The sequence below is a fragment of the Pecten maximus genome, chromosome 14 (assembly GCF_902652985.1).
Source record: "Pecten maximus chromosome 14, xPecMax1.1, whole genome shotgun sequence".
NCBI classification, from domain to species: domain Eukaryota; kingdom Metazoa; phylum Mollusca; class Bivalvia; order Pectinida; family Pectinidae; genus Pecten; species Pecten maximus.
Genome location: NC_047028.1, coordinates 17703580 through 17729395, shown reverse-complemented (window position 1 = coordinate 17729395; position 25816 = coordinate 17703580). Strand labels below are relative to the sequence as shown.

The window sequence follows — 25816 nt, the reverse complement described above, 5'->3', positions numbered from 1 at the left end:
TGGTGTGGATCTGTAATTATATAATCATCATCACCATGTCAAACTGACTGTCTGGGTAATCCTAATTCAACGACACAGATCCCCAATTAGTTGACAATCACAGCCATAATTGACATAGCTATACCATAATTAATAGATCATTATTGGTATCCTTCATCTGACAATCATATAATACCTCATTGTTATCCTCTACGGCCTATTGTTTACATTAATAAAGGCTTAAATTTGTTATAGATTTCAAACAAAGTTTGTATTGTATTTATATAATAAAATGGAGTCCAAGCAAATTGGTGAAAAGCCATGAAGTATTAAAGCTTATTGACAAAATTTCTGAAGCTCCCTACAATGATGTAATGTGAATAATCATTGATTTGTAATGTGAATCATTGATTTGTAATGTGAATCATCGATTTGTAATGTGAATCATTGATTTGTAATGTGAATCATTGATTTGTAATGTGAATCATCGATTTGTAATGTGAATCATTGATTTGCAATGTGAATCATTGATTTGTAACGTGAATCATTGATTTGTAATGTGAATCATCGATTTGTAATGTGAATCATTTATTTGTAAAGTTAATCATTGATTTGTAATGTGAATCATTGATTTGTAATATGAATCATTGATTTGAAATGTGAATCATTTATTTGTAATGTGAATCATCGATTTGTAATGTGAATCATTGATTTGTAATGTGAATCATCGATTTGTAATGTGAATCATTGATTTGCAATGTGAATCATTGATTTGTAATGTGAATCATTGATTTGTAATGTGAATCATCGATTTGTAATGTGAATCACTTATTTGTAAAGTTAATCATTGATTTGTAATGTGAATCATTGATTTGTAATATGAATCATTGATTTGTAATGTGAATCATTGATTTGCAATGTGAATCATCGATTTGTAATGTGAATCATTGATTTGTAATGTGAATCATCGATTTGTGATGTGAATCATTTATTTGTAATGTTAATCATTGATTTGCAATGTGAATCATTGATATGTAATGTGAATCATCGATTTGCAATGTGAATCATTGATTTGTAATGTGAATCATCGATTTGTAATGTGAATCATCGATTTGTAATGTGAATCATCGATTTGTTATGTGAATCATTGATTTGTAATGTGAATAATCATTGATTTGCAATGTGAATCATTGATATGTAATGTGAATCATTGATTTGTAATGTGAATCATTGATTTGTAATGTGAATCATTGATTTGTAATGTGAATAATCATTGATTTGATGTCATGTTTATGTAATGTTTCTAATTGATTCAATGTAATGTAAACTGGATGAAAGAGAAAAGCAGTGCAGGCAGTGTTTATCTGAAACGGAAAAAAGCCAGATTGAGAAAAACACCTCCCTCGTAATCTTTACAATGCTGTGATTACAACGGAAACTTGTCAATATTTGATAAAGCCAATGTAGAGGGAGGTCTATAAATCGTTAAAGAAGGAAAGATTTATTTTGTTTTCAAAGGTAGGAATAGATCCCCGACTTACAGCAACACAAACACTAAAATATTACATCACATCAACCTTCAAATCACAGTATCCGAGTGCATATCAACATAAAAGTTCTAGTCTCGCAAACAGACATGAACATACTTAATGTGGATTCTTGTGCACTTTTCTATGAGGTGAAACTGTTTTCAAACAACGTCATTGATCTTTACTCCTGTAGTGAAGTTTTGGCACTTTGCTAAAGGTCAAGTTTGAAATGACCTTAACACTACGGAGGTATCTAATAAACAACAACAACAACAACAACATGAAACAGTTTCACTGATGTAAACATATGTAGTATTTAAAATGTTTTAATTTATATGAAGTCTAGAAACTAAGAAATCTGTGTGCAGGAACTAAATCGTTTCACCTACCCCAACCCTGTACACAAATTTCTGTGCATGTAAATTTGTAACGAAGGAATGAAATCACAGGCAATTTCCTGTACCAAAACTATGGCCATAAGAATCTGTATTAAATTGCTAAAACTCCAAACACATAACATAAAATGTTTAGAAATTCTACTGCTTCAACCACAGAAAGTGAATTCTGAAATGGAATTTATTCAAGGTCTTTCTCTAGATTTACGTTGAGTCTCAGATTGACGAGAACCATTAGTGGTAATAGGGGAAAGCCATATAAAGGGAAGTTTATTCGTTTTATTCATGAAAATGAATAATTAATTGAACAAAACAGTAGTTAGCTATCAGAAGTATGTCGGGAAATACTGATAGCATAACGTAAAGGATGATACAAATGTCTTTTAAACAATCGCAGACAACTGCCGTTAATTACTCAAGTTGATCTTTGTGGACGATAACGGAATCATCGATTAAGATTAAGGGATCATAAACTCTAAGAATGACTATAGATGATTCCTCTTGGATTTGAGTCTGAACTTTAACAGATTAGTATATGATGGGAAGGTGGGGCGATGGCAAGAAGGGTACACAACATTCAATCGAATAACCAGAGTCATACTGAGGTAAGATCTGCTTGTAGTAGCTGCTGGCTACCTCACTGAACATCATATGGGAGGACCTCACACACTTTTCAGAGAAAAGGGATAAATTTGTCTTGCCCAAGAACACATTCAAGACAGCAAATTCATGATCTCAGTTTCTACAGAAATGAAAATTACCCGGTGTAGGGATCAAAACAACCACCTCTGATCTGTTCATAATGCTGCACTAGTCTGAAGATCTCCTGTCTAAGCTATCACAGCTTGTATTTGCAGAAGATGGAGATGTTAATAAATTCCAACGTAGATAGACTTTGGTCTATGATATACAGCCAAATCCTTTAGGGGTTTATTTGTGGAAAAATATACATGATGTAGTAAACAATTTATCAAAATATATATAAATAATTTTTTTTTTTAGAAACAAACCACTGGAGAATTTCCCACAATGCAATTTTATGTCATTGAAGTGAAGTTAATTTTAAAGTGAAGTGGAGTCGATGAAATCAAAAGTTGTCATGCCCTAACTGGCCTTATCTAACCCCTAACTTCAGAACCATGTGTATTTACATAATAATGTGTGACCCCTGCCCCTATCCATCCACGCACAGTATAAAATCAGGCAAAAATCCAAAGAAGACCACCAAAATTTTCAAAGCACAGTCAAGAGATTAGAGAGCAAAGATAATACTTGTTTATATTCCAATTTTCATCACTGTCTATAGCAGAACACAACAAATTTGTAGATTAGGAGACTTTTATTACTTAAACATTTAGGCCAAGAACAACTACACGTTTGCTTTATTTATCTGCTATGCCTCCAAAATATCTGATCAGTTATAGCTTCTCTAATCCAGAAGGATTTTATATAACAGAGGCGACACCTTCACAGCACTTCTTGGTCTTCAGAGATTTTGTTATTTTTTATTGTAGAAATGGATTCTCCCCCAAACAGCCTCATGCTATGGAAGTGCCTGTGTGCATGCCATTCTGCAATGCACAATGCATGTTTTCTTTGATGTTATAGATTCATTGGAAAGAAAGAAATTACCAATTTCAGAGATAAAACTGAATATTTGAAAATTATATTGAATGAAATCCTGATAGAAAATTTCTACATTAATATGCTCTTTGAAGATATTTTAAGGGGTCATGCTATGTAACTATGACACAAAAATTTCTTTGAAGAGTTTCAAATAATTAGTTATTTCAATTGATGACACAGTTGAAATGTACAAAGCATGCATGTAAACAGCATTTAACTGTGAATTACTAGTTTATGATAATGATAAATTTCCAAAGGGGAGATAACTCTTAAGTAACATACATCTTTTATATTTTTTTCTTCTTTTTTTAAAGAAAAAATGAAATATATCTATTGAGATTATTGTGTCAAAAATTACATTCCAAACACAAGGAACAGATCTAGAGTTTGATTATAATTAATACTGAAAGGCTGATAAAATACAGAGGAATAACAAACACTGTCAGCAAATAGCAACTTAGAGAAAAGATTTTTGTAAATAAAAGTCTTTTGTCAAAAATAAAGAAAAATGTTCTGACTAAACTAACTAAATAATGTTTAGTCTTCTGAATTTATTCTTCAATACCTGCCATAAGTGTGTTGTGGATGATTATTCAGCCACAACTAATGTGAATATTTAGAGTAATATTAGGATGGTCTTTAGTAAGATATGATCTCGTGAATTCCACATACCATGTTATATCTGGAAAACACACAAAAACTGCAACCTCAGATGATCAACCTTAATGCCATAAGTTAAAGGACAGAAAATATAATAAAAAGTGTCAATTCCAAGATTGTGCCTCTATCTCTTCACAGACATCTTTTTCTTAGTAATACACCCCTACAAGATACAAAACTCGAAGATCCAGCTGAGATGAAATATATTCATGAATGAAATACCATTTCATATGCAAATGATAGATGTAATCGACATCCATTTTGAATTAACATTACCTGGTGTTTTAATGTTTGAAGCTACAGACATCAGGACTCAATGAAGTATTTAAACGCACACACCAACATTGTCACATAAAAAACAACAGGACCATCGCAAATCAAAATCTTTCTCGCACGAGCGCATAACCAACATGTTTGAAGTACAAGAGAGTACTCATACAGCTGATTGTCAGGTGGAAACCTCACATACATAGTAAATAAATCTAATTACATTTGATCTGGGGCACAAGATGAAATAGCTAAAACACAGGTGAACAGCAAATTAACGAGCTGTTAAAACCACAGGTATTTTTTTATAGTCGACATTGAGAATCATCTTGATGACATCGATGAATATAAAACAAACCATGTTTGATTAGGTCAGTGTACAAAGCGTATAAAAACAAAGCTACATGATTCGTAGGTTAAGCACGTTTGATCTGTTAGGCATTATTTTACAATCTACCTGCAGAATCACCTAATGGAGTGACTGAAAGGACAGAATATGGAGCATATACAATTAACAGGTAAAAACACTAAGCCTAAACGATCTGTTAGCACATTTAATTGCAGGTATATATTTACAATCAACTAAACGAATGTAATGAATTACCTCATAACTGGTACAATCCAGGTTTGAGTCCAAACGACTTTCAACATTTAATCCGAGTCCAAACGATTTCGAACATTAAACATACGACAAAAAAAGGAAAAAAGGGACAAAATATTCTCTTATCTTTAATTGTAGTTAGGTTCATATTACAATATAAAAGAAATTATCGACTGTTTAAAAAAACATATACAGGTAAACAAACTACCAGGTGCTGCAATTTACACCTTTACTGAAAACTTCCACAGGTAAAATTCAAACAGGTAGAAAATGTAACGACTGGCCCCCCAAAAAATGTGCAGCTTTTCGTTGATGCAGACAAAAAGGACAAAGGTATTATTCAACAGAAAGGGGCTTAGTGGGAGAAAAAACTCTCATGACTGATTCAAGTCTTCCTTTCTTTCTACATTGCTGATCCGAACATTGTATCTTTTCGTGTCTCCTCGAAGTTTAATTACATGTTTTCCTCAGTTGCAGCTGATGAAACAGACAAGATGAAATTAATCATTTCTAATTGGAAATTAATGTCTGAATGGAGACACATTCAGAGAAGAGTCTATGGTGTCCCTAGGTCTGTACTTGGATCACTGAGTGGGATATTGTACGTACCAAGGTTTGGGTCACTGCCTGGGAAAGTATACAAAGGAAGATTAATGACTGCAACAGTACAGAGGGGTTTGATCACCCAATGGAAAGTCTACAGCATCAGTTCCTGCCAATACAGTTATGTACAATAACAAGGGCTTCCACGACTAACTCTGAGAGTACAAGTTTCATTCCCAACTGAAATTATTTTATATTGAAACCATATCTCAAATTTAGGAAATTTACTCATGAATTAACATTTCCTTCCCAATTCATTAATTGTTTCCCAAACTTTTGAAAAACCTGGCTCAAATCTCTGATTTAGATCCATTGATGAATAGCATGTGCTCAACATTTCTGCACTTAAATCTTGATATGAGAGCATTAAAATAATGCATCATTAATTCCATTGATTTACGGTATGTAAACACTAGCAGAAAGATAAATTAAGTAATTGATATTCAACTGACACTATCTTTTGTTTTGCAAATAGAAAATCATATCAAGTAGCAAAGGACATGCAAACTCAGCATAAAAAAAAAAGAAATCTTTGGATAACAATAACTAGAGTTTTGTTCCCAGAATAATGGAATACAAGAAGGAATATCAGGATCGTCGTTCAAAAAGTTCATTTTTTCCAGAACATGACGAAAGCAATATAACCTATATCCGCTGTTCATCTTTAAACAAGTTTCAAAGCAACATGACAATTCAAAACATAAATCAAGAACTAAGATCAGTGAAATCATGTTTTAACGATTCAGGTAGGACTACAAATGGTGTTGCGCATTAAAATCAGAAGTAAAAACATAGTCAGTAATTTGTAAAGCAATGAAGCTGAAGGAACTATGGTACCCAGGGGACCAATTCACTACACAGGATCCATCACTCACAAATCATGTTAAATAGAGTGCCTGCCTCTTACATAATCACACCCTAGGATACTACAGCTGATATATATATATGTATATATAATCGTTTTTCCTTCTGCAGCTCAAATACTGAGAGTTTGAATCTGTACTAAACAAGACATCTTTTTGCCTGTGTTTATGATTTACAGACAGAGAGACTACTGGAATTAAGACATCATTTTACCTTCTGATTTAACTCACCTTGTGGGAGACTGTACTGAAGTAAAGATGTGCCTCCTGTAATTCACAGGTGGAGCAATAATACGAATATATTCCAACTTCACGCTCACTTTTTGGTGAAATATTGAAAAGAATTGGACAAGTCAAATATATTTTAATCACCATTGTCGATTATCCCTAAAAATAAAAAATTAATCTAATAAGATTGCATTTGAAAACAAGTACTTAATCCACCTAATATGAACAACATTAACAATAAACAACATCAACAATAAACAACATGTGAAAAACATTTATAAGTAAATAAGAGGAATAAACTAAATCTCCCAATAAACTGTCGTCTATTTAACCTGGAATTATCTAAAAAAAAAATAAAGGTTATCATAATGTAGGACTCTCTGGGTTTTTTTGAGAGGTTCTGTTTCAGTCAGACTAATATTTGATTCCCCATAGAAAGTGTACCAGAACAAACATTTCTGATCTGTACATCATTCACTACATGGGAAGGTGTCCTAAAAGATACTGCTCCAACACAGAATGTCCAGACTTGATAATCTTGAAGATGATCTGGCATTTTATCAGCTGTTGCACAAAGAAGTCTACATGTTCAATCGGTGTGATGAGCTGTTCACAACAAAACAGTAACATTGACCATACACAATGTTTCGTAACCTCTTATATTCTCTTACACTTTATATCAAAACAAGTATTCTGGGTTTTGCTAAGCAATACATGTCCCCTATTTGTCCCCACTGAAAAGAGTAATAGTGACCTTGACTCAAAACCCCGGAAACTTGAACTTGTCCAAGCTGTTATGGTCCCCTCCAAATCCACCTCCAAACCACCCCCCAAATCACCCTCCAAATCACCCTCCAAATCACCCCCCAAATCACCCTCCAAATTAATCACCCTCCAAATCACCCCCCAAATCACCCCCCAAATTAATCACCCTCCAAATCACCCTCCAAATCACCCCCCAAATTAATCACCCTCCAAATCACCCCCCAAATCACCCTCCAAATCACCCTCCAAATCCACCTCCAAACCACCCTCCAAATCACCCCCCAAATCACCCCCCAAATTAATCACCCCCCCAAATCACCCTCCAAATCCACCTCCAAACCACCCCCCAAATCACCCCCCAAATTAATCACCCTCCAAATCACCCTCCAAATCACCCCCCCAAATTAATCACCCTCCAAATCACCCCCCAAATCACCCTCCAAATCCACCCTCCAAATCACCCTCCAAATCACCCTCCAAACCACCCTCCAAATCACCCTCCAAATCACCCTCCAAATCCACCTCCAAACCACCCTCCAAATCACCCTCCAAATCAAATCACCCTCCAAATTAGGAAGCATTGTCATGCATCTTTCCTTGCAGTCACATGTTTTTTAGGGCAAGAACTTATGACAACATAACATAGCCTGTAGTTGGTGAGAAAACAGCAATAGGCCGATATATGTAGGCGGTAAACTAGTAACTAAAAAGGAAGAAGTATACCAACTTACAACATTTCATTATCAAACTTTTATCATGCCAATCACTTTCTGAAATCTGTGTTACATCTCAATTTCCACCAATTTGATGGTGTTCTATCCAGAGATTCTCTATTTGAATTACCTGCTGATTTCATACCTATTAAGATGAAGCAGCACGCTATGAAGAGAATCTCCTACCTCCAATGTCTTATTGAAAATAACTTCAACATTATCCCAGATGCTAAATCTCTGCATCTGAAGCCAAGAGAAGCTAAGATTGCTCTCGTCCTAATTACATAGTCTTGTAATAAGTTCCCAAGCAGTGACACAAAAACACTTGTCTCACAAAAGTTACCAGGACACATGGGAATAAAGGTATCCAAATAAAATTACCTCAAATCAAATTGGGAACCTGAGAAAAGTAACTATGATTTACAAGCTGACACAGGTTCGGAATACACCAGGTGTAGACATTACCCAGCATGCAGCAGTCCTTGGGGAATGGGTGTACAGGGATGGGACATTTATACGCAACAGACGCGCCATAGCACAAATCTGGAAGAAGGCTCTGAAATTGCATTAAAATAGGTGATGAATGGTTTCGAAACTTACTTACGCACTTCACATAAATTCTCCAAGCACTTCCCAAGCATCATGATGTTTGAGAACTTCATTTAAAGTTTGAGCATTACATGTGGGCTTATTGTGAGAAATGAGGACAAATTTTCGATAAGCTCGAGTATCACACAAATATGTTTTTAGATTTATGTGGGTATAATGTGACTATAGAGAATTGTGGACAAGTCTGAGCAATATATGGACCTGAATCTTCTCTGGAGGTTGGTTTTTTTGGGGTTTTTTTTTTGGGGGGGGGGGGGGGGGGGCAAATAATGGGCCCCATTTACAACTGATTTTTATTTTGCATATTAAATAAAGTCAATTCTCAAATCGGCTGATCATTACTGAAAATCTCCTTCTCAATTCAATACTTTTCTTCACAATATGAGAGAAGAAGAGCCTTCCCTAATGAATGAAAAGCCCTGGGACACTTTTCAGCATTGTATGAGTATATTGTGGTATATCTCTACTCATTTAGATTATGTGAAGTATGTATCATAGAAATAAATCCTTTTCCTTAATCGTGGAAGCCACCACAAAGAAAGACAGATATATCCGGTTACATCTCATTTTTGTTAATTTACATGAAAACATGGAAAACTTACAGCAGCAGATAAAATGTGAGCATATTTATCAATACGGGACAGGAAATTAACATTCTGTTAATGCTGATTTCTGCAGGAAATGACATTGTACTCTCTAACCCAAAGTTGAATCTCATAAATCAAAAAAAAGAAAACATACAAATTTTCCATTAAACTGTAAAATATTCCAGGTCATTCTTCAAACTATAAAGGCAATTTTTTATCAAAATGATGGAAAGCTTTGGATCTGAATTAAAATTAGTTAATAATAAAGATGTTCAGTTTTTGTTGACGGAATGTTTCCAATAAAATTAATGTGGGCTAGTAGAGATAAGAGTATATATAGTTCTCTCAATGTTACTAAAACATTGTATACACTAAGAGAGTACGCTACGGAAACCTACAGATACAATGGTAATACATATATATAACCACTAAAATTCATTAATAATACAAAGAAGAATTTATGAAAATCTAAATTCTTGAAAATGCATAGTTTAAGATCTAAAATATTGGCCTCGAGTGGGATTTTAATCAATATGATTTCATAGGGAGATGGTTCAGAACAACCCGTTATTTTGATCCCATTGCATGTGCTGCGTAGGAGACGCCATACATGTGCTTCTCTGGTGTAGGTGCTAGTTTTTACATCTCAACTCTACTTGAGAGCTCTAGTCATGTGATTTTGATGCAGACTGGCAGACCTTTAAAATTTAACTTTTTTTTTCTTTCATATTTTTTTTGAAACAGGAACTATTAAAGAGCTATCGAGAGCAAGACGCAGAGTTAGCATGGTAAGATCATTGAGCTGCACTACGGCCACAATGTACAGGTGCTTCCCACATGCAGAAGAGGTTGTACGAGGGTAAGCAGACATAAATCTGAGTGTGATATCACTCAGTCTAAGTTTGCTGGGGAGTAGAGTCATCATTTACGATGGCAAAGCATGATCTACGAGACTTAAAAATTTTAATTAAATCCACCAGTGCCAGGATACAGCGATGGAGGAGAACCAAAGAAATTAGTCATTTAAGATGAAGATGGATTTAAACCCACAGAAGAACCTGTCATGGTGAATTTGACAGAAATTAGAAATGAAATAATCAGGGTCCTGGAAGAGAAATAATAAGAAAGAAAAAAAAAAGAAGATTTTTATAAAATTTGAAAATGATTATGATCTGTGAAATCTATCAGCATAGCAAAACTCAAAAGAGTCCAACTTTGAACCTTTTTGTTTAAAACTTTCATACTTTATCAGTATATCAAAGCCAATTGCCCATAAACTATCTATTGACATCTAGTTTTGGTCTTGAAATACAAACATTTAGTTTATGGATTTGAAAACGACTTTAAATTGCTGTTGGAAGTCGCTCACCTGTGAAATATAAATCTTTAATGATGGGCTATGAGGGACAAAGTTGGACCTGGAGGAAAAATGTAAATCTAGGCCAATTATATATAGTGACTGTTTGTTCTGATAATTTATGGTCAAAATGGGAAGATTTTCAAATCACACATCTGTCTGGAGTTGTGTTCGTTTCATTTAACTGTTAAAATTCACTGGTACACCTGCTGCAAGGAATTCCGACCCCAGGAGGTCAAAGTTCATGGATCAGTAATCTTTACTTTGACTCTAAGTGACAGATGGACCCCACAGTTATGGACACATTCCATTCCATCACAGCTGTCTGTTTCTGGACCCGAAATGACCACATACTTAGGACAATGACCAACAAGGCCCAACAACCACGGAAATCTCACAATGGCTGACACTGAATATAGAGCCAAGTGACAATCTTGAGCAGAAAGAATTTGTCCACTTTCCGAAAACACAATCATGATTAAATAAAGCCTACTACTATGGCCGCTGGACATTAAATATAGAATTAAGATTGACCAGCGGTCAAAGGATTCATCTGGAGAAAACATGCTACCCAGACCAATCAGAACGTTCGATTGCTGCTGTGGAGACCAAAACAATCTCGAAAATGGAGAAAAATTGTCCATTTTCTGAAAAACACATCTGCCCTCAGAGTAAAGTTACAAAACTCCACTACAAAAATTGATTGAGGATGTTACTGTCACAATGACTGACTATGGCAAAGTGTTAAAGTATGGGACAACTGGGACCATCTCTAATGTTGATGCAAAACAACCACTCTTACTAAAACACATCTGCCAGACAGTTGTCAACATCAGCGATATTTGAGTATAACATTAATGTTGTCCCCCAGACACCTTTCAGTAAATGTCTTCCCAGGAAATCAAAATTGGCCTCCATATAAAAAAGTATCACATTTATACACCTGGAAATTGAGGACTAAACATTCAGCAAATCAGAATTGTTAACTTTTGTTACTTGGGGCTTATTTCTAAAGATTCCTGATTTTATTCCACGTTAAAAACTATCATTTCCTTTGAGATAGGAAACAGACGATAACTGGGAGATTTATTTTCATACAAGGAAATACTACATGTATCCAGCCAGTGTTAATGAGTTAAAAACCCTGAAAATGTCAAAATCATTCAGATAGTTACTGAAGATGTTAGCTATCAGGTGTTAGCACCATCAAATATTCTGTCGGAGCTACAGCTTCTGAACAGGCTCTCTAACACATTATCTACAGCTTCAGCGATTTAAAGTCGCATGTTTCATCGTTAACCCATAATACAAGTCCGAAATCATACTAACAGGGACAGGTATTGCTATCTTACAGTGAAAATTCTTCCGACATTTTCGCAAATTAACCCGCAGTTTGTAAATCATATTTGTCACCATTATCTGATATCGGAGTTCCAGAACTGACAGAGTAAATGGTGGGATGAGGTCAAAGGTCATCCGAGGACAGATGCCCAATGATTCAATGCCTTGACCTACATAGATATATATAAGAATTACATACCGTTTTCACTAATGATGAAACATAAGTCACTATAGCGACTCTCGGTCATCAACAATCACTCAAACTCGATTCTGGACATTTGACAGATATAAGGTTAGTATTACCACGAGTGTTGGAAACAAGCCAACTACAAGACAATATTCCCGAATGCAGAATGCAGAAAAAATGTATACCATATTATGATGCAAGAATGACACATCTTGATGACATCTTGATGAAGTTACCAGATTTTCATAAGAATTTTAATCAATTAAACATTTAATTTCTAACTGACAATCAAGCTGACATATACTTTCAAGTATGAGTAGAAGAACAGAAGATATTCAACAGAGTAATTTATATGTGGCTCGATAAGATATTTTACAAAGACGTTTCTTCGCTAAGTGATCCTTGATGATTTGTAGAACTGGTGTTAAGAAATTGACTGCTATTACTAAAGGTGCTATAGGCATCTGACGCGGCCATATGATGGTTTATACTGGTAGCAGAACCCACATTAACGCAGAACACATTCCGAGACCAAGTCTGACAAAAATACCCTGGGGACGCATAACGTTCACATTTATTCTCTTTCGACAATGGCTCTAAGAATTTAATTTTGGGACTGTAGTCAAATTTACACCAACCATACATAGTACAGTCAATAAATTACCATAATACAACGTTATTGTTTTAAAACACTCAGAAACATAAACATGGAAATGGCTATATAATCACAATACAAACTCTCTGTATGTTTGACACACACCATCCATCACTACGGACATCACTCACAACAGTTACATGAAACAATACTGACTAGTGACAAAGTACATCAGTAACTACAGTTACCGTAAACAACAATCACCATGTGACCAAAAAGACAACCACAATAGTCTTAACAACAGTAACCATAGCAACCTAAAGACTCAACATAAGTAAACAAAGAAACCTTAACAATAGTCCTTACACAACAATAACCATAGCAACCTAAAAGACTCAACATAAGTAAACAAAGAAACCTTAACAATAGTCCTGAAACAACAGTAACCAAAGTAACCAAAAGACCAAACAGTAAACAAAAACCCTAACAACAGTCCTTAAACAAGAGTAACCAAATAGCAACCAAAATAGCCCTAACAACTGTAACCATAGGAACGAAAAAGCCCTAACAGTAGCCATAGCAACAAGAGTTCTATCAACCGTAACCAAACAGCAAACAAAGCATCCTTAACAACAGTAACCATAGCAACAACAGACCTTATAACAGTAAGCATAGCAACCAAAACAGCCTTTACAACAATAAGGCAACCACAACAGCCTTAACAATTGTGTAATCATAGCAACCAAAACAGCCTTAAAAACAACAGTACCCAGAGTAAACATACAACAATGTCAAACATCACAAAACAATGAACGTAAACAATATAGAAGAGCTCTTTATGAAGGAGATCACAGAGTGCAAACTTTATTGTTGAATTTTAAAGCTTATGTATACAGTTCTGGGATTATTTGTGTATTAATAATTTAAGTGACCGCATCCTTGCCTTCGGGATCACTCATAAACCGAAACAATACAATACACATGATGTCAATACACATCATGTGTTAATGAGTACTTACTAAAACGTGATTAATTGTATTTATTTATAACCATACATTATGTTCTCACGACGATCATGAATGGAAAAGGTCTGAACCACAGGTGAATGTCAACCATTGATCATTATGTAATTATGGGTTACAATGTTGACTATATATGAAGTGTAATAATATCACTTGTTTGTCCCCATCCTTCCTGACACCCATCCTCATATAAACCTGGCCATTGGGGACTCCACAACCAACTAGTACTGGATAACATCAAACTGCAAATCAATTAACTTTTTTTTTAATTGAGAACATTATTTCTTCAAATGAATAACATGTATGCCCTGGATTTGTAATTAACATTATAGATTCAGACCACGATTGTACTCAAAGGCCATTTGGAAAAAAATATCTCATTAAATATGTCACAATAAAAGTCAGTCTTTGGCAGTGTATATCTCTCAACTTTGTTCTGAAGATGTCACATGACTTAATCTGTAAATGAGATTCTCATGACGTACTCTTTAAACGTCACATTCCACAGAAAGACTTCTATAATTGTGTATCTGTAAACTGACCAGCCATTCTATGATATAAATAGCTGTGCATGTTTCATTAAACATGATCTCATCCAAATGCATGTATACATGTGTGATTAAGTACGTGTAGAACTGCACCTCGGTAAATAAAAGAAGATCTTTGTCAAAACATCAATAATCGTCTTTCATATAAACACTTATCAATGACAATGACATTAGTGCTGTACAGCTGTAAGTCAGAGGTCGATCAGTACATAGTCCCACACGACTTGAGTTATATAAATATACTGTTATCTACAGCATGAGTCGACTGTTAATACTAATTACATAAAGTCATTGTCATATGAGGACAAATATGAAGGGAAAAAGTCATTGTAAAACTAAGTAAAGATAATCTGAAACATTAAAGCAACTTTAACTGTAAAAATCATTGTTGTAGAATATAATTAGATGTAATATTCTTAAAAATCATATCACAAAACTAAGATTTTCCCTTAATTACGAAAATTAAAAGTGTCCACAGTCATTATTTGTAAACACCTAAGTGTAAAACAATAACACTGCAACTCGGTAGATCCTACAAGAAAACATAAGTTACCATTCATAAACAGATCACTAGAACAATGACGATTCGTCACTCACACCCATGTGACTACAGTAGGCTTTCATCCTGTAGCATTCTTTACAAAAATGAACCGATGTAAACAATGTTTATGACTCGTAACCATATATTTATAGAATGTTTATAACTCGTAAACATATATTTATAGAAGGTTTATAACTCGTAAACATATATTTATAGAAGGTTTATAACTCGTAAACATATATTTATAGAAGGTTTATAACTCGTAAACATATATTTATAGAACATTTTTACAGTATTACTCAGGTAACGCTATTTCATATACGCTTTTCACTATTTATAAGAAGATATCACTGTTTAGTGAGTATGAAATCTAGTTATGGTCGCTTTAAGAACATTCATTTACAAGATCTGATGTGACCATTGCATCCGTGTGGATTTGTCCATTTCTCAATAAATGTTGAAGAACATATACATTTGTTTTTTATTGTGTCTATTCACAACAAAGAAATCCATTGTGATTCTACAGACACACCGGAGCTGGTCATATGTATGAATTAGTTTGTATCAAACTACAGATATATGAAAAATATTGAAATTCCTTCCCCAATCAATACCTCCCAATGTTGTGTTATTTTTATGAATGACGTCATTGACGACCTTTGTTAAAACCGACCAAATCTGACGTTCTCAAAATTCATTCAGGCATGTTCTTATTACATTACTGTGTAATCTTTACAGTATAATGTTTCAAAAAAAAAAAAAAAACATTTGCCAGATTTGAATCGATACAACCATTCTGAACTTGGATCACCCACACACCCTATTTGAGAACATAAATCACAACAGGACAATTTTGAAGTGACAGCTGGGATTTTAAATTTCAAGTTTTCTAACAGTTACTTGGACACTTTTTTACAACAAGACCATTTAATCAAACACAATTTCACAGGTTGAAATACTTGAATTTTTTACCCTATATCTCTTTGAGCAGCAACTTCAAACAGCATACTGATTATGACATAGGGTGTTTGTTATGTAAAAGTAAATCCTCAACACTTTTATAACATTTTAAGTACAACCTTGGATGTACCCATACAGCGCGTCGATCTTCTACATACTCAGAAATTTATCAAAATTTTACCGTGAACAAATAATCTACGTAAAGGTTTGCATGCATGGTGTAAGGCCAGGGTACCTTACAATCATATGTAACATTGAACAGCTTTTGGATAGCAATATCCAATTCAGATGGACAAAGATGATAAGACATGTAAAAATGAAGGGAAAGATGGACAGACATTGGAACCCATGGAATTAGCCTTGTAAGATTACAGGGAACTACAGTGAAGCTACCTGTCACATTATACTCTTACAAAAGCTGAACAAAGAAAATGTGTCACAAAGTTTTTAACACTGGTATATAAACAGACCAACAAACCACAAAGATGAAAACACTGACAATGAAACGATAGATAGAAACATATATAAACTGGGCCGTCTTCACAATCAGATACTACACTTAATTTAACAAAAGGGTGTTAAAACCCACACTAACATATATAAAAGGATAACATATATATCCGCCAAAAGATTTTTTTTTACGTATTGCTTTGAGATGTTTATAAAGTAGGGACATGTGAATGAAGAGGTAGAGGTTTAACTCTGATCAACATTAACGGCCTGTGAGTTGGTTTGACAATATCATAAATACATGTTATATATGTTTGTAGGGTAACCTGACATTGTCTACACATAGCTAGGTAAACGTGTATCAGAACTTCCACTACCTGTGTATACATCTGTATTCGAAATGAGATATATATACAGGTGTTTAGACCTACAGAGAAATGCTGTACTTATCTAAAAATATGCTCCTACACACAAATAAGCCCCTCCCTTCTTTATTTTTGTAGAATCATCAATTTGAAAATAATAACCTAAAAGTGGTTCCAAAATAAGTCTTCCAAACTAATACTAAACTTTGACCCTGAGGGAAGGGTTTCTATTGGGGCTCTGGTGGCCGAGTGGTTAAGGTGTCCCGACACTTTATCACTAGCCCTCCACCTCTGGGTTGCGAGTTCGAAACCTACATGGGGCAGTTGCCAGGTACTGACCGTAGGTCGATGGTTTTTGTCCGGATACTCCGGCTTTCCTCCACCTACAAAACCTGGCACGTCCTTAAATGACCCTGGCTGTTAATAGGACGTTAAACAATAACAAACAAACAAACTTTTGGGATAAATACGGCAGTAGGTAAAAACTGACACCCTTTTGTTTTTAGAAGCTTTCAAGTTGATTTTACTTGTTAGTAAAGTTTTAAAATATTGATGAATTATCTTTGGGAAAGACAAATCAGTCTTTTGTTAATGTATTAACACCATTTTCTTGGCTCTACAGCTGTTCCTTGCTGCCTCTATGAAATCTACTCCATTGTTCAAGACCATATGAATGTGCAGAGTTGTCCAAGCATGAAGCCCCCTGTGGATTCTGATGTTCATTGCCTTATGAATCTATGACAACTAAATGTTCATTACTTTAAACATCTCTATGAACTAAATGATGTTCATTGCCTATATCAATCTATATACAATTATTTTGATACCTCGATAGATGCTGTTCATTGCCATATGAATCTACAGCAATGTCCATTACACCTATTTCTCTGCACAGCATGTAACAGGCCTTCCATATCTTTCTCTCAGTGACATGAGGTAGCCACCAGCTACTACATGGGTATTTAGCCTTAAAAGACAATGACTGTTCATGGTTGGAATAGGCCAGCTCACGAGGCGAAGTTTCAAGATATTTGTTTCTTTTTCTGTTAAATTCACTTTCAATCCAGTAATGCCAAACGGTAAGAAACATGAGACCAAGACTTCCAGAGCAGTGTATGTGTTATTTAGTGAAATTACGCCTGTCTGAGTTGAGTATTATTCCTTACATTGCCTTGCAGCTGTATGTAGAAGTTGAAAACACCTTCATCAAAGAAAAAAAAATTATGACAGATCTATCATTGCTGCCGAGCCTTAGTAGCATAGTTAGCCGAGAGCTTCAGCACTACAACACAGTTTAGCACCGTTTTGGTCTACTTCTTTCACCTTCACCAGCATATAGATTATTATCAATTTCAAATATTTCTCCACGCTCCAGTCACTGTAGGAAATGAACATGCTCACTATTAAATATATACTGGAATTTATTTAATATCATTATGCATCCAAAATGAGCCGAAAGAATTTGGGGAAGAAAATTAGCCCAATTTATGTATACCTGGCTTTGTGTAGAATATAGATTGGAATTTATGTCGGACGGCTCAATGTATAACTTGAGAAACTGATTTATTAGCAGCTTAATCGTGGATTTCCTATTAGAATATACTTAGCTTTTAAGTTTCATTGACCTGCCTTAATTGTGCATCTTTTAATTTTCTTTTTTTATAAAGATATCAATCAAATTCAAAATTATATCATAGTAAGTGCAATTTTAATACATTTCCGTCTTAATTTTGTTTCAATATGATTTTTTTAACAACAACCAACACATAATAAAATATGATATCCAATAATGATAATAATCCAAAAGGGTAAGTTATTTACTTATTATTCCAGTTGTTATTTTTCTTCTTTTTTTTTAATGATTATTTATGATGCAACACAATTACAACAAATGATTTTGCACTGCACTGATGTCTAGGTTTGATATTAACACCATCACAACCCCTCCCCCTCCCCCAAGCTGTCAAGTTAAGTTACCCATAGTAAATAACCAATATATGTATAGAGTTGGCACCAGCTTCTAGTCAATATGTCGCCCACAAATCAACCAAAAACTTGTCTAACAGATCCTGAAACATGGACATTAAAGGCTGTTAAGAAAACATAAGCCAACATATTCTTATGTTATTCCATTGTTCTTAAAAGACAGCTGTTTATTTAATTATAGCTAATAGGACCTTAAGAAAACAGACCAATTATCTGGTATAATTGGTCTGTGTTTGTACAGGGAAGAAAGCTTTTGTCATCAGACTGTAATTAAGGCATTGCCTTGTACAGACTAAAGACCCTTAATTCTCTACCCCCTTTTTCTATCACAAGCTGCTGGACTGACCCTTTAATTCCCAAGCCCCTTCACAACAGAAGCTCCAACACACAGACCTGTGTTTCCAAAACGCAATCCTCCGTAAGATGAATTGCCAAAAAAAAACTTATTCTGGCTGGAAAAATATTCCCAATTGTATCTTATAAACAGATATTAAGGAAGACATACAGACAATTTATATATATACATAAAGTGTTATATTGATTTTATTGTTAAACGGTTCAGTACTCTCAGCAAGTTAACAGCAAAACACGGGATATTTATGTATATAAAATAACATTTTAACACACTTCACTCGAAATGCAAATAAAAATTCATCATTTTTATAACATCTATGTTTAGGTGATTTTTTTTTTTCAAAGAACATTTCTGAGTCATTGTTCTAATTAATTGTTTGAACAAATTGTATCAAATCTGCTTTTAGATACAAAAAATTATACTATCAGTAATTTTTAGACTTTAGGGTACTTGTGTAAAGATTATGAAAGACATGATTCCAATCAAATGTACCATTATGAGATTACATCAAGACTATACAAGGAAGCAGTAAGGACTAAAGTCCTAAAACACTATTAATACGAGAATAAATCTAAAGAAATCAATAGAACAAACAGGCAAGTTCCACTGGGAAAGATGATAAAATACAACTATATGGCAGTATCCCCCAATTCATTAACGGTTACATAATCTGTACGGCTTCAATACAGGAACAGAAGAGTATTTTTGTCTCTGAATTGAATTATCTTCACTCTACAATAGCTTATATGTATAAATGTACTTTTCCATTGCACACACATATATGACAGATGTTCTAATATAATAATGACTTTTGTTATCTATTGTTCATAAACATCCCCAGTATGGAAAGATTCCTAACACTGGCTCCCCAATTAAGTATTGGTCCACGCCACTTCTATCTGTATTTGTTCGTCTCGGGGAATAGGGACAGGGAGGGGGCTGATGATGGAGTGGGGAAGCTGATGGTGGGGTGGGGAAGCTGATGGTGGGGTGGGGAAGCTGATGGTGGGGTGGGGAAGCTGATGGTGGGGTGGGGAAGCTGATGGTGGGGTGGGGAAGCTGATGATGGGGTGGGGAAGCTGATGATGGGGTGGGGAAGCTGATGGTGGGGTGGGGAAGCTGATGGTGGGGCGGGGAAGCTGATGATGGGGTGGGGAAGCTGATGGTGGGGTGGGGAAGCTGATGGTGGGGCGGGGAAGCTGATGATGGGGTGGGGAAGCTGATGATGGGGTGGGGAAGCTGATGATGAGGTGGGGAAGCTGATGGTGGGGTGGGGAAGCTGATGGTGGGGTGGGGAAGCTGATAGTGGGGTAGGGAAGCTGATGATGATGAGGTGGGGCACCTAACAACTAAAAATATATTTATTTTTTATGAGTTACAACACAAATACTTTCCAAACCCATGTCTCTATCATAATCCCTACCCTGTATCAAAGTATAGATTCGGGTGTAGTTGTAAACACCACTCTCATGTGCTATCCACCTGCTGAACCCCCCCCCCCCCCACCCTTCCCTCCATCCTAAAAGGTTACAGTCATGGATATCGAGTTTATTTCTGTCTATCCAATTCTAATTAACAGTATTTACAAACCAGTGGGCCAACAAACCAAAATTTTACTCAATGTAGGGGTGAAGCGGGCTTATACTAAACTGCAATAGACATGGGTATGCATATTATCAGACATGGGCTTATTGATGGACAAATGTAGTAATTGTAAATTAATACACAAATACACCTCGGTAAGAGCGTGGGTCATCATTACAACAGTGGACCTAAAGCCAGCCTCTTCACCCACCCCCGTCCTCCCACTTCAAAGTGTTCAAATTCCCTATTGGGTAGAAATAATTACCGATCCCGTCCCTTCCAAGCCACCCTGTTATTAAGTCAGTTAAACCCCAACAGGGTACAGGACTGGAGAGTTTTAAATATAACTCGACCCTAATGTCTAAATCCACCACCACCACCACAACCACCACTAGCAACATTTTCAAATCAACAAAAGCACCCCATGACTCTCTTCGCCGTTTTGCACCAACACGGTACGTCCATACCCCAGGGACTACAATATGGGGCTGTCCTTAATCATTCTAAACATTACACGCAGCGTCCAGGTTTCAAGTCCTACAGGTACATATGCCTACCACCTAGTGAAAACTCACATCTGCATTTCTCGAAGAAAATAATTTCATTAGAATGTTATACAGTAGACTACCAGTTACAAAACTCTTCTTATGCTCATGAACATGTAGGAAAACACATTTTTTTTTCTCTTGCACATATATATATATGTATGTAAATGTATGGGTTTTGTCAATTCAGACGACATCAACAAATGCACACATGGTCCTTGGGCTTACGGGAGTATATAACATACAACCATGAAAGTTCTTAAAGTGGGAGCGAATACACAAGACGCGAGTATGCCACGCATACAACCCCATAAAATTTTTCATTGGTAAAAAATGTCAATAAATGTTTATTTAAACGACCTTTTAAAACCTATATATACAGAATGTAAAGAATGTGAACGAGATTCACTGACAATCTTCATGGGTACCAACTGTTAACTATACCATTAATCAATACAAACATAATGAAATGCATGTGGATCGTACAATTACATGGTTTACATAACACTGCTACTATGCTGTGTGCTTCTATCAAACGTATTGAGATAACAGTCGCCTGGGCTTGCTGCCAACTTCAACCAGAAACAACTTACACAAAAATTTTACCTAACACAAGTTTTAAACATAAGATAAATTTGACACTTTTTATTATGCATAGGCATTCTAAAATTTAAAAACTTTATACACTATCAAATATTTCTTAAAACTGCCTCATCAAAGTCCGTCTGTCGAAAGTGCTACATTAATCCCTAGTATAGCATAACTGTCGTCTTAAATTAACATGAAAAACACCTGTCCATGTGACATTTCCAGTTTTCTCAAGTCACCTGCATGATACAACTTTAAACTTACCTGTCTATACCACCTTGGTAAGAATTAAAAATCGGAAGTCAGTGACCCATTTATTAAAAGATATTCATGTAATCCTTTGGGAATTCGTCTGAAAATCAGCATCATCATCATCAGATGAAAGGAAACCAAATTCTTACCTTCATACTGCGAGATATGGTCCAACAATAACTTTTTCAAGTATGCATTTTTTGTCCGAATGCTTGTTTTTAAATATTTTTCAGAAGCAATCACATATTTTTGTTCACTCTGGCTGGTACAACATGACTTCCTGCCTCTGTCTCTTGCACCATTAAAACATATTGAAACGGAGGGATCTGAAACAAAAAACAGCCATTTTAAACCTTAAAATTTCATTATTTTTTTTTTATTTTTTTTTTTATTTTTATTTGTCCACACATGACTAGGTTTACAGTTTTCCTATTTTACACCTATATGTGTGAAATCAAGAAGGTATACTAGCTTTCCAAAGGGATCCGAAACCTGGGTGCATAATTTTAACTTTTATATAACTTAATTAATTCTGGAATTTTTTTAAGTCAAAATGAAATTTCAATTGTTTCATTATGAACTTCAAAGACAACAAGTTTAATAATATACAAATACAATTAAGTTATTCAACAATACACGGGAAAGTCTTCAATTAAAAATCAATTGATCACATATTTTGTCTGGACTACATTTATTTACATGTACATTATCGGCCATTAGACAGACATGTCTAACTGTTTATTCGTTAGACTAAAACCGATATATAGTACAAGTACTCCAGTGCTATCATCAGGGAACATGCAGAGCATTACTGTAAATACGAACAGATGTCACTACACAGCTGTACAAAAAACTGTCAGGGGCTCGTTGGAATAGAAACGTAGCCATATGTATACTGTGCAATACATATATGGAGCCTTGCAAACACGCTCTTGTTAATGTAACACTACTGTTTATGCAACAAAATCTCGCTTTTGCTATTTGTGTCATGTATATGTTACCATGTTGGTTTGGGCCATGTCTAGACAACGGTTTCCAGTCAGACAGATGTGTTATCTAAATTACTGCTTTGATTAAACAATATCAATCACAAATTAAATACAGATACAAAAGTTGAGATAAACCTACAATGTTTCTCTTGATACAATGATTCAGAATGTTAAATCTTGCAATTGAATTATACCCTCAAAACAACTGCACTCAAAAATGGACACTCTTTATTATCAATTTAAATTTTTCAAACAGGTTCTTTCACTTATTACCTGGTTTCTGGAATATCTACTGTATACTACAATATCAATACCAGCAGAAACCTTCATGGAAACTCCTAAGGATTGAAGGATATAGGGATATTTGACATGTTTTGAATCTTCAGATTTCTGAGAAATAGTGATTTGACTTCTGAAATTGCTTAAAACTCAAGGATCAACTGGATACCCTGTTTCTAAATCTTACATTAAAAACTAGAAGCAGCCCTGACTGAGTCTAAACCAGAATTGGTGTTTGTTGAACCTGATGACACTATATATATATGTTTCTCAGGTCAATGAACAAACAGACAATGTGTCTGAAATTAAACTCTTCTATCTTCATCGTGCCGGACGATGACAACAATGTGGTAGATGATACTTCTTAAATGGAAAACGATGATAATTCCTTATATAAAGTTTCTTACCCAACAGAAATGTATATAAATTGGAGACATAAGTCCCCTACATTTTACCTGTCAACACTCAGATGATATACCTGGCCTAACGAGGCAGGTAGTCTAACAAAATACATTAAATGAAAATGACACCAGCATGATTGCATAGATGCTCTTTCATCTTTTCCGTAAACTAGATTATATTCGGACAAAACCCATAGTCATGCTGTTCCTTCAGTAAGTGGTATTTAAATCTGAAGTATCTTCGGATGGAATAGACACCTTGTAATTCTGCTACAGGACTTGGTGTCATTAGTTATTTTCTTCCCTACTGTGTATATAATATTTAGATCTGTACGTAAATAAATCTACTTAAGATTATATATATGCACACAATGAAACAAGCAGATCACTTGTCTTTTCCCTATGGGATAACTAACTCAAATTGTGAAGGGGAATGCAGAAATTGTACTAATTATCAGGGTTTTTGTACCAATTATCAGAATTTTGAAATCAATTATCAGGAATTTTGTATCAATTATTAGGAATTTTGTATCAATTATCAGGATTTTTATATCAATTATCAGGGTTTTTGTATCAATTATCAGGATTTTTATATCAATTATCAGGATTTTTATATCAATTATCAGGGTTTTTGTATCAATTATCAGGACTATAATTCTTAATATATCATCTTAAATAACTCATTTTTTGATAATTTATTATAAAAATAAATTTCTATTTCATTCCAGAAAAATAATTCTACTAATTCATGAAAAATATGTACTACAAAACACCCCTGATAATGATACATTTTGATGTCCCACTATCACCTGTGGCAAAATAAATGATGGGACATTTTACCAGCTGTGTTGAAAATAATAACATTAACATCTACTCCAACATCTTATATATTATCAAAACTACAGTGTCCATATGTGATATTAACCAGAATGTTATACATTCTGACATGACAATAAGAGGAATGTACTATAGCTGTCAGTTACTCTGATTTCTGAAGATGATCTAGGAGTGTTCGTGACTAATACATCTTCATTAACACATCTGAAGTTGCATGATATTATAAATACATACATTTTACAAGTCTAAGCCAGATGACTTAAAAAAATGACAAATAGAAGTTGATTTTACTCAGCTAGATCTAAATCTATTTGATTTCAAAAAAAAAAAAACCACTAAGAGCTATTGGAATTTGTTATATCAAGTTCAATTAAAGAGTGAAACAAATGGATTAGATACATTAAAAAAAAAATTTAAATCTATTTTTTTATGACTGTGGATAAATATTAATTATCATTGGGATTCATTAATTAACATTCAATCATGTTAAGTACGGTAGCTGGCATAAATTTCATCTGAGATGACATGTGATGCCTAGTAATACCTTTTCAGCTTTGTCGGTAATACACATGCTCACCTGTACGTACAGGTAAAAAAGGTAAACTTCTGTCAGCTAACTGAAAGTAAAAATCATTATTCTTTAAGAACTTCATATAGTTTTGAAACATTTCCTACAAAACTTACCATGAATGGGATTATTTGGTACTAAAGTTGAGGAACCTATCCTTTTGTGTATAAATTCACGTTGAACTTTGTGACAACGGTGATCTTCCGTAGAGCTGTCTCCCAAAACATGCAACGACCATAGGAATACACAAGCTAGACACTGAATTGGGTTAAATCTAGCCATTTTAAAAACGAAGTACATCTCCTTGTATTAAACTATCCAGCTGAAATGAAATGACAGCGCGTTTTCACATAGCTTTATCCCATGAATAAACAGAGAGACTTTCCGTCTTCACAAGTTCTTCCGACCACTTCGGTATTACCTGTGTGCGCTTACACTGTCAATGAGTAATAGACACGGCGAGCCGAAGTCGTATGAGAAAACTGATTTGATTGGTCGACGGCAACAATCAAGTATGGAGACCCATTGGAGCCTTTCGCTGTTAGTTCAAGAACCTGTACAGACGTGTTTTACGTGTACACTGCAGGCAACTGGGTCATACTATAAATAACTTAATAAGTTAGATGTAAATGAAAAAGAAA

At 34.8% G+C, this 25816-nt stretch overlaps 1 protein-coding gene across 1 annotated transcript in view; it reads right to left on the bottom strand.

Annotated features, from left to right (window-relative positions):
* The window catches only part of LOC117342097 (glypican-5-like), a 135574-nt gene extending 109969 nt beyond the window's left edge, over positions 1-25605 (bottom strand). Inside the window, exons 1-2 of the mRNA XM_033904090.1 lie at positions 25292-25605; positions 22251-22427 (exon numbers count right to left, since the gene is read on the bottom strand). Coding sequence (XP_033759981.1) covers positions 22251-22427; positions 25292-25475 — 361 coding nt within the window. The 5' untranslated portion in view covers positions 25476-25605. The remainder of the gene's footprint in view (positions 1-22250; positions 22428-25291) is intronic.
* Positions 25606-25816: the final 211 nt, after the last annotated feature.